General features: G+C 45.9%; 1 protein-coding gene across 1 annotated transcript in view; it reads right to left on the bottom strand.

Annotated features, from left to right (window-relative positions):
* LOC120998306 (oocyte zinc finger protein XlCOF7.1-like) overlaps nucleotides 1–14,574 on the bottom strand; it is a 1,981,422-nt gene that overhangs the window by 501,084 nt on the left and 1,465,764 nt on the right. The window contains exon 11 of the mRNA XM_040428964.1: nucleotides 8,837–8,928. Within this exon, the coding sequence (XP_040284898.1) occupies nucleotides 8,837–8,928 (92 nt within the window). The remainder of the gene's footprint in view (nucleotides 1–8,836; nucleotides 8,929–14,574) is intronic.

The following is a 14,574-nucleotide window of genomic DNA, read 5'->3' as shown; positions in this document are numbered from 1 at the left end:
CAACGTCAGGGTCTATTCATACTAACAGGAGTCAGGGCTAGGTTTAGGGTTTCCTTAGGTGGTCACCATTTCCCTTTCCCTTGCCTTGAGGCCTAGTTCCTGGTCATTTTCCTTTTGTTGTCATGCTGGTGTTCCTCCCCTCCCACTGCCATTTTGTTTGTGTCAGTGCAGCGATGGATACGATTTTTGCACTGGTCGGACAACAGCAGGGACTGTCTTTGGAGGTAGCTGACCTCCGCACGACCCTCTCACAGATACTGAGATCACATGCAGCTGGTACTGGCAGCGGGAACCAGGCCTGCCTTGAACCTAACCTAACCTTCCGGGGCAAGTGACAACTTTATTCGGTTCAGGGAGTCGTGCTAATTATATTTTAGACTACGCCCTAACCCTTCTACCGATGAGAGTCAAAGAGTGGGTATAATCATTTCGTTACTTAAAGGTGACGCTCAATCTTGGGCTTTTTCGTTGCCGACCGGATCACAGTCCCTCCGGTCGGTAGAATAATTTTTCAGAGCTCTAGGTCTTATCTACGATGACCCAGATCGTATCTCCCTGGCCGAGACTAATATGCGTGGCTTACGGCAGGGAGAGCGTTCTGCGGAGACCTATTGCTCTGAATTTAGGAGATGGGCTAAGGATACGGAGTGGAATGATCCAGCTCTCCGTAGTCAATTCTGTCAAGGGTTATCCGAGAGCCTGAAGGACGCGTTGGCATTTCACGATTATCCTGAGTCACTGGAAGCGGCCATGTCCCTTGCTGTACGTATTGATATACACCTAAGGGAGAGACCGAAAGTTCCTCACTCTTAGGACGTACTATCATATAAGGTGGCGGCCTCCTCCAACACTGGGTAGAGAGACACTTGAGTCCATGTCTGATGACGAACCAATGCAGCTGGGAGGAGCTACTTCTGGACCTGGTGATAAGAACTTTAGGCTTAAGAAGAGACTCTGCTTTTTCTGTGGAAAAAGGGGACATTTTGTTAACGTATGTCCTTATGTTAAGCGTCAAGGTGAAAAATAAAAAAATGTTTAATCCTCATCTCACTCTTGGTGGTGTGGGTGGGGAATCTTAGAATTAACTTTTGTCTTTAGCAGGTAGTACCCGATTTTTCCTGTCTGCCAAGGTGGCGCTAGATTCCAAAACTGTGGGAAGTGTTTATTGACAGTGGGGCAGGGGTTAACCTAGTTGATGGTCAGTTTGTCCGTATGCATGGGTTGACAACAAGTGCATTAGACAAAAATATTTTGGTGTTTGCAATTGATTCCGCTCCACTCACAAAGAAATGTTTGTCACAAATGGTGCAGGACATTTAAAAGTGGGTGATTTTCATCAAGAATCCATTTCGTGTTTTGTGCTGGAGGGTCTGCCTACTCCCTTGGTGCTAGGGTTACCATGGTTAAGCAAACATAATCCTACCATTGATTGGCAAGCGAGACTGTCTTAGCACATCGCTTTCTGTTGTAACCACTAAAGTTGTACCTTCGTTTATTTCTGATTTTTCTGATGTATTCTCTGAAAGTAGAAACCAGGAGTTACCTCCACATTGGGAGTATGATTGCCCCGTCAACCTTGTTCCTGGAACTAGGTTGCCCAAGTCTCGGTTGTATAGTCTTTGTGAATCCGAAAGAGCAGCCATGCAAGAATATATCACCGAGGATTTTGCTGAAGGTCATATTAGACCGTCCAAATCCCCAGTGGCCGCAGGGCTCTTCTTTGTTAAGAGAAAGCACAGAACTGTTAGGCCATGTTTGGACTTCCGTGAGCTTAATCACATTACTGTCTGTGATCCTTATCACCTTCCTTTGATCCCAGATTTGTTCAATCAGATTGTCGGTGCCAAGGTGTTCTCTAAATTGGAATTGAGAGGGCATATAATCTAGTAAGGATCAAGGAGTGGGACGAATGGAAGACGGCCTTTATTACCCCTGAAGGTCATTTTGAGAATATGGTTACGCCTTTTGGGTTAACTAATGCCCCTGCCATTTTTAAACATTTCATCAATGACATCTTTCATCATCTGGTGGGCAGGTTTGTGGTGGTGTATCTGGATGATATTCAAATTTATTCTCCTGACATGGAGACGCATCAGGATCACGTGAGACAAGTGTTACAGATCCTAAGAGAGAATAAATTGTATGCTAAGTTGTAAAAGTGTGTATTTGCAGTTCAGGAAGTGCAATTCCTGGGTTACTTACTCTCATCTTCAGGTTTTTGTATGGATCCAGAGAAGGTCCGTGCTGTGTTGGACTGGGATTGACCCGAAAATCTGAAAGCGCTTATGCGGTTTTTGGGGTTTACCAACTACTACTGTAAATTCAATTTGAACTACTCGACTGTGGTTAAACCTTTAACCGATATGACTAGGAAAGATTTGAATGTCTCAGTCTGGTCTAATGAGGCATTACAAGCCTTTTCAGTGGTGAAGGAATGTTTTGCTTCTGCTCCTATACTAGTGCTACTGGATGTGTCTCTAAGAAGCTCTCAACTGCTGAAAAAAATCATGACGTAGGTAATAGAGAGTAGCTGGCCATTAAGTTGGGTTTTGAGGAATGGTGTCATTGGCTGGAAGGAGGATTCATCCTATTACGGTAATTACCGATCACAAAAATCTGGCTTGCCTGGAGTCAGCTAAGGCTTTATTCACACGTCCGTGGAACACGGTCCCTGAGATACCGGACTAGCATCCTGCTTAGTGCAGGAGCGCACAACTTCATTGATTGCTATGACGCCGTGCACTTTGTGCCGCCGCAGTACAGTAATATACTCGTATTACTGTACTGCGGCGGTTGCACAAAGCGCACAGCATCATAGCAACCGTTCTTTTTTACCAGATTTAATTTCGTTGTCACCTATCGCCCTGGGGTTAAGAATGTCAAGGCAGACGCTTTTTTGCGTAGCTTTCCTGGGGGGAAGAGTGGGGTGATTCGGAAGATCTGGGTCCGATGTTGGCTAAAGGGGTGGTAATATCCGCCCTTTATACCGACCTTGAGGCAGAGGTGTGGAAGGCCCAGGGAGATACACTGGAGTCCTGTCCTCCGAGAAAGTTGTTTGTTCCTTCCAAATTACGACACAAGGTGTTCGAGGAACATCACTGTACAGTTCTCCCAGGACACCCTGGGAGCTGATCCACGGTCGATCTCATTTCTTGTAGATTCTGGTGGCCGGAATTGCGTAAATGTGTTGAGGGCTATGTGTCAGCTTGTGGTACTTGTGCATGTGCTAAGGTGACACATACTCGGCTTTCCGAAACTTTACTTCCGTTATCCATCCCGTCCCGACCTTGGACTCATTTGTCCATGGACTTTATCCCAGATTTGCCAAATTCCTCAGGAAAAACTGTAATTCTGGTGGTTGTTGATCGCTTCAGCAAGATGTTGCACTTTATAGCATTATCAGGTCTACCTAATGCTAAAATTCTCGCACAAGTGTTTGTCGATAACATTGTGAAGCTACATGGTATTCTGATGTGGTGTCTGATAGGGGGACTGAGTTTATTTCCAGATTCTGGAAGGTGTTCTGTACTCGCCTAGGGGTACAATTGTCCTTCTCTTCGGCCATTTATCCTTAGTCGAATGGACAGACTGAACACACTAACCAGAATTTGGAGACTTATTTGAGATGTTTTGTCTCAGAGAATCAGGAGGAGTGGTCTTCATTTTTGTCTTTGTCCGAGTTTGTCATAAATAATCGTAGGCAGGAGTCCACTGATAAGTCGCCTTTTTTGGGGCATATGGGTTCCATCCGCAGTTTGGCACATTTTCTGCTACTGAGACTTCTGGTATACCTGAGGAGGAAAGATTTTCCTCTTCTTTGTCATCTATTAGGCAGAAAATTTAAAATAATTTTAAAAAAGGAGCAACAAGTATAAACGTATGACTGACAAGAGACGTATAAGTGGGCCAGACCTGAAAGTGGGTGATTCTGTGTGGCTGTCCACAAGAAACATTGAGTTGAAAGTACCTTCTTGGAAGTCGGGTTTATTGGTCCATATAAGATCTCTTCCATTATTAACCCAGTAGCCTTTCGTCTTGACCTTCCGCAGGCTTTAAAAATTCATAATGTTTTCCACAAATCATTACTGAAGAGATATGTCGAACCTGCTGAACCGTCCTCTTTCCCTCCTGCTCCTGTCATAGTGGACGGTAATCTTGAATTTCAGATCACCAGGATAGTGGATTCACAAATTCTCCGTAGATCCCTTCAGTATCTCATTCACTGGAAGGGTTACGGTCAAGAGGAGAGAATGTGGGTTCCAGTGGCCGAGGTTAATGCTAGTCGCCTTGTGAAAGACTTTCACATGGCTCATCCGGATAAGGCCAGTCCTGGTTGTCCATAGGTCACCCGTAGAAGGGGGTACTGTCACTGTCCCTCCTATGACAGAGGTTAGAAGACCTGAGAGACTGGCTGCAAGTTAGGTTATCTGACAGTCTCTGTTTTCACTTGTTGCAGTGTTGTTGGTAATGACCACACCTTTTGTCTCAGGTGCAGCTTGTGGTCATTACTGCTCCTCTATTTAGTCTGGAAAAAGGTCAAAAATGATTCTACTTGGTCTGATTTTTGTGGAGACTTTTTGTAGCCACTGTATATATGAGTGTCAGATTTTCTTCTTTCTTATAATACAGAGTGGGATCCTATCCATCCATCATGACCTACTGGTAGGCCATGTCATCTAATGATGCAATTATATAGTCATACAGGGGCAGATGTCACCCATAAGCTCCTAGACTTTAAAGAAAAATGATTCAGTACAGCCTACAGTTTTATTCTGGATGCTGCTCTATAGAATAGTGTCATCTACTATTCAGCCCGATGGAGGCCTAGAGAAGACTATATTTGTCAGCTAATTTGGCGAGATAAACGGGAAACAAGGCATTGTGGTTTTGCGCCAAAAGGTATCACAGTGTGTACAAGCTAGTACACAGCCCTTATACAGCATTCTATATTTGTCAGCGGGATGGAGCCCATGGAGAAGTGTGATGTATATGAGAAATGTAGGCTCTAACGTGATGTGAACGGGAATAACGCGAATATTTATAATATATATATATGATATATATTCGCATTTTTGAATATTCTAGATTTTTCATCTGAACCCATGATCCCTCACTGCTTCTTGCTTGTGGGCCAATGAGAAGCTTGCAATGTCTTTGTTTGAGCTTAGCAACATCCCTACCCCTTACTATATAGGAACCTCCCCAGCAGCCATTTTCTACAGTTTTTTTAAGTTCTGAGAGAGACAGCAGTGTCATTGCTGTGCTTTGTGCTTTCCACACTACATAAGATAGATAGTTAGCTTATATATATATAATACAGATAGTTAGTGGGAGATAGTCAGTGTAGGTTATATCCTGATATAGCGTAGCTGATTCCAGTGCAGGGTGTTAGGTAGTGTGATAGGTTCTGCTGCCCATAGGTACATGCTACAGACATAGTGCTGTGATGTCACAACAATACATAGTGCACCAATCAGTAATAGGTAGTCAGACCTGATAAAATGTGAAGTTTCACGTATTGCGCCAAAATATTTGCATCATTGGTGCCAATTAACGCAATCGCGAATATATTGGAGCACTCTATCTGCATATAAAGCCATTTTTAGTGTTCTGCCGTGCCAACCATTTTCTCCGGTCTCAGGAAACTTCTAGCAGCTTGGAAAATGTAGCAAAAGTGACCCACGCGCATTACGCGAATATTACATTCTCGAATTCGTGAATATATGATGAATATTTTACAAAATATTCGTGAACTATTGTGAATTCGAATATTGCCCCTGCCGCTTATCACTAATGGTGAGAGGTTTTGGGGCCAATGCAAGTAGGAGAGGGATCAGAGGACAGGACATCCATCTTGTTCTCTCTTGTAAATTAAAAAAGTCAGATTCCTGGAGTTCTCACTCAACCTTTATCAGTCATTATAGGTTGAGTTCCAGGTTTTAGAAAGCGCAGCCTTTGGATGGTCTAGGCTCGGTTCACAGTGACGTTCGAAAGATTCGGCATACTGTTCCCTGCCAGAAGATCCTCCCAGATCTCCTGAAAACGAGTGTGAAACTAGCCTTATTTTGAACTCTGTGCATCAAGAGAGCCCTTCCTATAGGTGGGATTACTTCTTGCTAATTCCCCATATTGTGTTGGTGGTTACAATGTAAGATACATTTTGATTTCTAATGTTAACCTATTTTTACTTAGTCCTAACAACAACATAAACTTCCCTCCCTATATTATATTTCTTTTTCTCTTGCACATGAAGTGGCCGGCTTTAAAAGGGGGGTTAATTAGTTAGACTTCATTAAAAATTCTGCCTCTCCTATCAGTTCACAGGCGGTAAAATACCCCATTTTGTGCAGCTGTTAGGACTAAGGGAAACAGATTAACATTAGAATTCAGAATTTCCTTGTAAAACATGAACATGAGTACGGCCTCTCTCCTGTGTGAATTCTCTCATGTGTAACAAGATCAGATTTTTTTGATAAACATTTTCCCACATTCTGCATAAGAGTATTGCTTTTCTTTAGTATGGATTTTCTCATGTGTAACAAGATGTGATCTACACGTAAAACATTTCCCACATTCTGAACATAAAAATGGCTTCTCTCCTGTGTGACTTCGCTGATGAACCTTGAGGTTGCCTTTAGTAATAAAACTTTTCCCGCATACTGAGCATGGAAATGGTTTTTCTCCTGTGTGAATTCTCTGATGTTTAACAAGACTTAATATTTGTGTAAAACATTTACCACATTCTGAACATATAAATGGTTTCTCTCCTGTGTGAATTCTCTGATGCACCTTGAGGCTCTCTTTAGTAATGAAACCTTTCCCACATTCAGAACATGGATACGGCTTCTCTCCTGTGTGACTTCTCTCATGCTTAGCAAGCTGTGATTTATATATAAAACATTTTCCACATTCTGCACATGAATATGGCTTCTCTCCTGTGTGAATTCTTCTGTGTGTATATAAATTAGAGTTTTGTGTAAACTGTTTTCCACATTCCCCGCACTGAAACCTTTTACCCCCTTTCTGCCCGGTACTTGGGGTAACAGTCTGTGATTGGTCAGGAGAAGGTCCCTCATGATCATAGGGAATATATGATAGATCTGTACTGTGAAGTCCTGGATGTACATTATGGAGAATAAGGTTTTCCTCTGAAGAGTGCTGCAGGATATATTCATCTTCTTTATGATCTTGTGATAACATGAAGGTTCCTTCAGAGTTCTTCCCTGTTAGGAACACAAAGTGGATACATTTATAACCTCATTTTAACCCGAAAAGCCACTTTAAATCTTGGATCCAAACTCAGCTTCGGTTCTGACTGCTACCTCACAACTGAAGCCGAGCTTAGCTCCAAGTTTTAAAAATCAACTTCTGAAGTTATTCAACGAAGTCTCGCGCGACTTCGCAAACAACTGACTTAGGCTCATCGGGGCCCGTACATTTTAATATTGTATGGAGACGGATCTCCGTGCAGTATTAATCCGAAGTTTTTAATGAAGTGATTTAACATCCAAAGCTCGCTTCTCTCATCACTAATATTCACACATACACAGAGAGAGCGGGAAGGAATTTATAAAAAATTGGGAGGGGCTGGTTATAGATATGTATATATTTAAATGGTCACTTAGATGGTTGTTTAACACAACTTTACATAAAAAATAGTAAAAATATAGGAAAGTTTGTAATATCTACAGTATTATCAGAGAAAACACCTAGTTCTCCAGTTATCAAGTCTTTTTTTTCTATACCCCCTTTTTTACACTACCTTTCTCTTGAATTCTGTGAGAAATGTATCTTCTTAAGGGCTTGTTCACACGACCGTTGCCCCTCCACTGCCGTATTGCGGCCCGCAATACACGGGGCACCGGCTGTGTGCATTAAATCCGGAGATGCGGAGCGGAACCCTACGGAAGCACTATGGAGTGCTTTCGTGGGTTCCGTTCCGTGCCTCCGCACCGCAAAAAGATAGAACTTGCTCTATCTTTTTGCGTAACGGACGGATCGCGGACCCCATGGGTCGCGATCTGCATGCGGCAGCCCCACGGCCAGTGTCCGTGTATTGTGGACCGCAATTTGCGGTCCACAGCACGGGCACGGAGTGGCAACGGTCATGTGAACAATCCCTAAAGGGCAACTATCAGCAGATTCGTACCTATGACACTGGCTGACCTGTTGCATGTGCGCTTGGCAGCTGAAGGTATCTATGTTGGTCCCATGTTCATATTATTTCATACCTGTGGTCACATGGACTGGAATGTCCTCCTCCACCTCACTCTTACACGGGGGATCGCCCATCATCCGCTCTTCTTCATCCTCCACTTTAATATCAGTCACATCTTCCCCCTGATTTGTCATCTGTAACAATTCAGTACAATACAGCAGACAGGTGGGAAATCTAACAGGTCCACATAAGAGACCCCCACAATCTAGGACCCCTCTATGACTGCAGGACCCCCCTATATAGAGGTGTATAGGGCTCAGCTCCATATACCTGATGGTTCTCTGGGAGCTTCTCCTCTGGACAGTCCTGGGAATACAGAGTATGGGGACATCTCTCGGGGGGATTTCTCCTCCTTGATCCATCTGTAGGAAACAGACAGTGATAGGATAGATTGATTACATGAGATGATGGCAGTAGTATCCAGCTGACCCTCAAAACATACATGACAGACCCCCATCCTTACACTGCCGATCACCCAATAAATCCGTCTCCTCTTCTTCTTCATCTACAACCTCAACCTTAATATCCTTCAGATTTTCACCCTAAACAAAAAACATAAAATTATCTTTGGTTCAATCCCTTTCTGGTCAGATTCTGTGAGACATCAGCTCCATCTACCTGATGGTTCTCTGGGAGCTTCTCCTCTGGACAGTCCTGGGAATACAGAGGATGGGGACATCTTTTGGGGGGATTTCTCCTCCTTGATCCATCTGTAGGAAACAGAGAGTGATAGGAAAGATTGTTTACATGAGACATGAAATAGTGACTAAATACAGCCTCAATACCCTGCATGCCCCCTCCAGCAGTTGTGGGACCACCTCGATGGTTGTGTTCACTCTATGGATCCTCCCCCATGCCCCCTCCAGCAGCTTTTGGGTGCACTACAGTCAGCATGGCTCCAGATGCCTGTGACAACTTACCAGGATCTTATGGAGTTACTCCGGCCCCGTCTAGCTGCTGTCTGTGCTGTCTTATTTCATGTAATATGGAGTGAGAATTTATCTGGGCATCACGACCTACTGGAGCGATGTGTCATCTAATGATGTATATATATACACATGTCACAGCTGAGTATGGGGGAAATCCTCAGCCGTGCGATGCCAGAAGATGTTTGGTCGCTGCTCGACCAGGACAAGAATCAGGGAGCAGGTCACCTCCTATCGCATCCCTAATCTGACCCTGACTCCTAGCTGTATGAGCCGACCCTGATGGTAGGAGGGCTCATACTCCGGTACCTTGGAGTCCCTACTAGCCCTCAGGGTGGCCCTGAACTAGGAGCAGGGTAAGACGACCTGTTCCTCCAGGACACGGAGGAACAGGAGTCTCACTGGCCAAGCTGCAAGGAAGGGGAAACACATACAGACATATGGATATGGCAGGTGAACAACAGTAGTTCCAAACCTACCTGCCACAGCCTTGCTGACTGGAACCCATGCACCAGTATTGCTGTCCACACAAACACCATGGAGACAGCACACCACAAAACACACAGGTAACTAGGACATCCATAGCTGTAATAAACACGGAAAGGATAACACATCAACTTGACATCATACATAGGTTTTATGACCACAAGGGTGGCCCTCACTGGAAGATGGTATATAACCAGGAGGATGACTTCAGCTAACCATGGCTGAAGTACCCCTCAGAGTCTGGCATCCAGCAGGAGCTAAATAGCCCCAAGTGGCCACACTCACACCCAGACCCACCCAGTGTTCACACACAAAGAAGGGAGTTAACCCTTCCTACACCAGGCAAGGGAAGACTGCCACTTAAAGGGGAAGTGTCCAAACAAACATCACACTGCAGCTGTTACCGCAGGCAACGACATGCGTGGCAACTATGTCCTGGGAAACAGCCAGAAGGCTGAGACACTGCCACCACATGTACAACACCACACGGCGCCACGGGCAGCCACCAGTGAAGGGAAAATTTCACAGTGCACACCAGACAGGAAAAGTGCACAGAAACACACACACCTCGTGCACACCAGACATAGAAAAGGCACCTGTACAAAGACAGGTTGCCAGGTGTAACCGCATGCACTTGACAGCAAGCTGCCTAGCAACAGCTCAGGCTGCTATACTGCCAAGTACAAACATGTTGCCAGCGGCAACCACATGTGAGGCAACATACCAGCAGCCCTCACCATGTGGTTGACAACAGACCAAACCGCAGGCAACTGCATGCGGATCCAGGAGTCGCGACCATGACCATGGTCGTGACAATACACTGAACAAAAATATAAACACAACACTTTTGGTTTTGCTCCCATTTTGCATGAGCTGAACTCAAAGATCTGAAACATTTTCTACATGAACAAAAGACCCATTACTCTCAAATATTGTTCACAAATCTGTCTAAATCTGTATTATTGAGCACTTCTCCTTTGCCGAGATAATCCATCCCACCTCACAGGTGTGGCATATCAAGGTGCTGATTAGATAAAAGAGGGAGGGGGTTGTCCTTAAGTGGGTGAGACGGTGCAAGTCGCACCTCTCCCCAAGGTACTGCTAGAAAGCGTAATAAGGAAATCAAAGGGGCAGTAACAATTAAAACGAGGTGTTTATTAGTATAACTAAAACATATATGTATTATCCCCTTACAAACAAACAATAGACAGACAGACACAGTCGGGACCTGTGTACTAGAGATCCGCAATTGCGGGTCGCGGCACACTGAGTCCCTAGGGCAGACCCTAAATAAGAGCTGTGTGGACCCCAAGGGTCAAAAGGAGCCACAAACAATACTGAGAACCGTCCCGGCGTGGGCGTCCTGACTCCCCGGTGGGAACAGGATGCCCAGTCAGGGTAAATAAGGATAGATCTTACCGGTGTGAGGTCAGACCGAACAAGTGTCCTACGGACACAGATGACACCCGGACAAAGGATCTTTTCCCAGTAAGTTGAATAAGGTGTTCAGATTGCGGGGGAGGGAATCTTCATGGAGATGGTCAATCTTGGTTGGGGTCCGCAGGGAGAGTGAACTGTCCCTGTTGTACCCTGCTTGACCTGCTATGTCCCTGATACCCTAACACGGGATCCGTGCCCCGCAAGGGGTGGTCCCGTCCGGAACCTGACCCTGGTATAAGGTCCCTGAGAGACCCTGCCAGGGTGGTGTGTGGAACACCTAATCTAGTGAGACTAGAATCAAGGATGGTAACGTGGATAAGGAGGGGTATGTTCCTATGTCCCTACGCGTTTCTTCAAATAGAACATACACGGACAATATCTGGCACTACAAACAACCCCTAGAATCGTCAGGGGACGGGGGTGAGTGCTAATAGCTGCCTCCTAGAACGCTCAGTGTCAATGATGTACTACTGGGCCTAGGTGGACAAGGGCAGTCTGGAAGAACTTAGTCTATTTGCACTAAGAAAGATCTCATAGCCACATAAGAACTGTGCTTATGCTAGGCAGGTGAGAGGGAGGTGTTGGCTAACCTGTAACTAGAGTGCGTATGGCAAAGTCCAGGTACATCTGAAACACACAGAAAAAAAGGGAATACAAAAAGCCCTATGAACAGCTGTAAAGTAGTATGCATATCTGATAGAAAACATAATGCAGGCAAGCACAATGACCCCCTAACGCCGATGTGTGAATAGACACTATCTAGGCATATAGTTAAGGACTCAGACATAAGCTAATAAACTACTTACAGTGGGCCTGGGTGCGTGTGGCATCCGTCGGGCCGGACCGGCGTCAATTGGTTTATATGAGGCCGGGTGTATGGCGTCTGGCAGCGCTGAAGTACGCGCCGCTTCTGTATTTGAATAGTAAGGGGGCGGGGTCAGGCTGTGTATGCGTGCGCCCATCTCCTGATGCCAGGCGCAGCCTGATGACAGAGCACGTCACCATCACGTGACCGCCTGTGCACAGCCCGACGGCGCGGTCCACAGCGTGCATCACAGGGGTCCGCGTCATCGATCGGGAGCGCTAGAATCGTGTGCCCAGTGTCAGTATCTGTTCCCCCATCGCATCTCCTATAGGTCAGAGACGGTGGATGGGCGGGACAAGCAGATGTCGATTCGGGCAGACGTATCAGCGCTTCCAACAAGCTAAGTGGGTGGAGCTGAGCGCTTCTATTGCGCTCGGCTTCAACAAACCACTCGCATATAAATAATCTGTGGGGGGTCATTGTTCCAGACCCTCCACTATGGACAACAAAGTGGATATTTAAAGGCAGGTGTGACACCAGAAACTAAAGATAAAGACTTATTCAATAAACAGTGTTTGGGCAGGCTAGCATGCAAGACTGCATGTTGCAATCGACTGCATGCTAGGTCACATACAATAGGGAGGGGTAGGAGGGTAACCACAGGTGAATTTATCAGAGAAAGCACCCAAACTGTAGTTGTTCATTAAGTCCTGAGGGGTTGGTGGTTTTCAATTTAAAAATCCACCAGCATTCGCGTTGGAGTATACGTTTATCCCAGTCTCCTCCACGCTGGGGTTTATGGACCAGTTCGATGCCCATGAAAGTCACTGCTGAGGTGCGCCCCCCATGATCAATCTGGACGTGCCTTGCTACTGCAGTGTCTCTCTCGTTCCGTATATCCCCAAGATGCTCGCTCATCCTCTTGCGTAATTCCCTACGGGTCTTACCCACATACCGCATGCCGCACTCACAGGTGATCAAGTAAATAACACCTGCGGTGCGGCAGTTAATAAAGTCGCGTATGTGATAAGGGTGACCCGCAGGGTCCAACGCAAAGGATTTGCCCTGGGTAAGCTGGCCACAAAAGCTGCAGTGTCCACACCTGTAGCAACCCTTGACCGGATTGTCAAGCCATGTGCGTGGTTTCTCTGGTGGACTATAGTGACTATTTACCAGCTTATCCCTCAAGTTTGTACCTCGCCTAAAGGTCACCGAGGGTTGGGGACTAAGAACGGCAGTGAGGTCGGGGTCCATGAGTAGGGTTCCCCAGTTCCGGCTTATGATTTCTCTTACCCTGGTAGATGCCGAGTCAAAGGTACCTATGACACGTATTAATCTCTGCGGGTCGCTGACAAGGTTCTTAATAGGGTGTAGGAGGGAAGTGCGTGTTTCAGCGTACGCCCTTTGATAGGCCTCCTTAAGTGACCTCTCCGGATAGCCACGTTCACGAAAGCGCCTCCTCAGGTCGTCGGCTTGACGCTTGAACTCCTTAATGTCGGAGCAGTTGCGTCTAAGCCTAAGGTATTGTCCGACCGGTATGCCCCGTTTGAGTGGGGTTGGGTGGCAGCTCTCCCACCTTAGGAGAGAGTTCGTGGACGTAGATTTACGGTAGACAGTGGTCTGTAATCCACCGCAAGCGCCCCTAGATATTGAAATATCCAGGAACGGGAGCTGGTCCTTCACTATAACAGAGGTGAACCTAAGGTTCAGGTTGTTATCATTGAGATCCTCAACGAACTCCGTAAATGCGTCCCCTGGCCCGCTCCACAGAACGAAAATATCGTCTATGTAGCGGGACCAGAGGACAACATATTCCAAATACCTTCTAGGTGTATCACCAAAGACTGTTGTCTCCTCCCACCAGCCCAGGAGCAGGTTCGCATAGGACGGCGCACACGAACTGCCCATCGCGGTGCCCCTGAGCTGGTGGAAGACGCGACCATCAAAGAGGAAGAAATTACTGTGAAGAACATAATGCAAGAGATGTAGGACCAATTGATTATGTGCAGTAAATTGTTGACCCCTGGCTCTTAAGAAATGTGCGGCTGCGTCTAACCCCTTGTCATGCGGTATTGACGAGTATAAAGCCTCGACATCGATTGAAGCTAGAAGCCAATGTGACTCAATCTCTATATTCTCAAGTTTAGTGAGGAGGTCTCTGGTGTCTTTTACATATGAAGGCAGTGATTGCACAAAAGGGCATAGGATACGGTCTATATAGATCCCTATATTTTGGGAAAGATTCCCCACCCCTGAGACGATAGGACGCCCCTTCATAGGCGTTGTCTCTTTGTGGACCTTTGGCAAGCAATAAAATGTCGCCATGACTGGGTGGGCGGGATACAGAAACCCGAATTCATCGGCACTGATTAATTTGTCCGATTTAGCTTTAGTTAGGATGTCTAGAAGTTCCTTCTGAAATTTGCAGGTGGGATTGGTAGACAGGATTTCGTATCCCAAGGGATCTTGGAGAATTGTATGGCACATGTTCCTATAGTCTGAGGTGTTCATGACAACTACGTTACCCCCTTTATCTGAGGGCTTGATCACTATTTGTCTGTCTTTCTCCAGGACCTGTAATGCGTCCCTCTCTGCCTTGCTGCAGTTGGACCTCAAAGAAGTGGAGTCCAAGGTGGACAGTTCGGATAGGGTGTGTTTGAGAAAAACATCAATGCACGAGATTTCTCCAATGGGCGGCA

Source organism: Bufo bufo, chromosome 4 (genome assembly GCF_905171765.1).
Source record: "Bufo bufo chromosome 4, aBufBuf1.1, whole genome shotgun sequence".
In the NCBI taxonomy this organism is placed as follows: Eukaryota; Metazoa; Chordata; class Amphibia; order Anura; family Bufonidae; genus Bufo; species Bufo bufo.
Note: the sequence above shows the minus strand (reverse complement) of the source record. Positions and strands in the feature narration are given on the sequence as shown.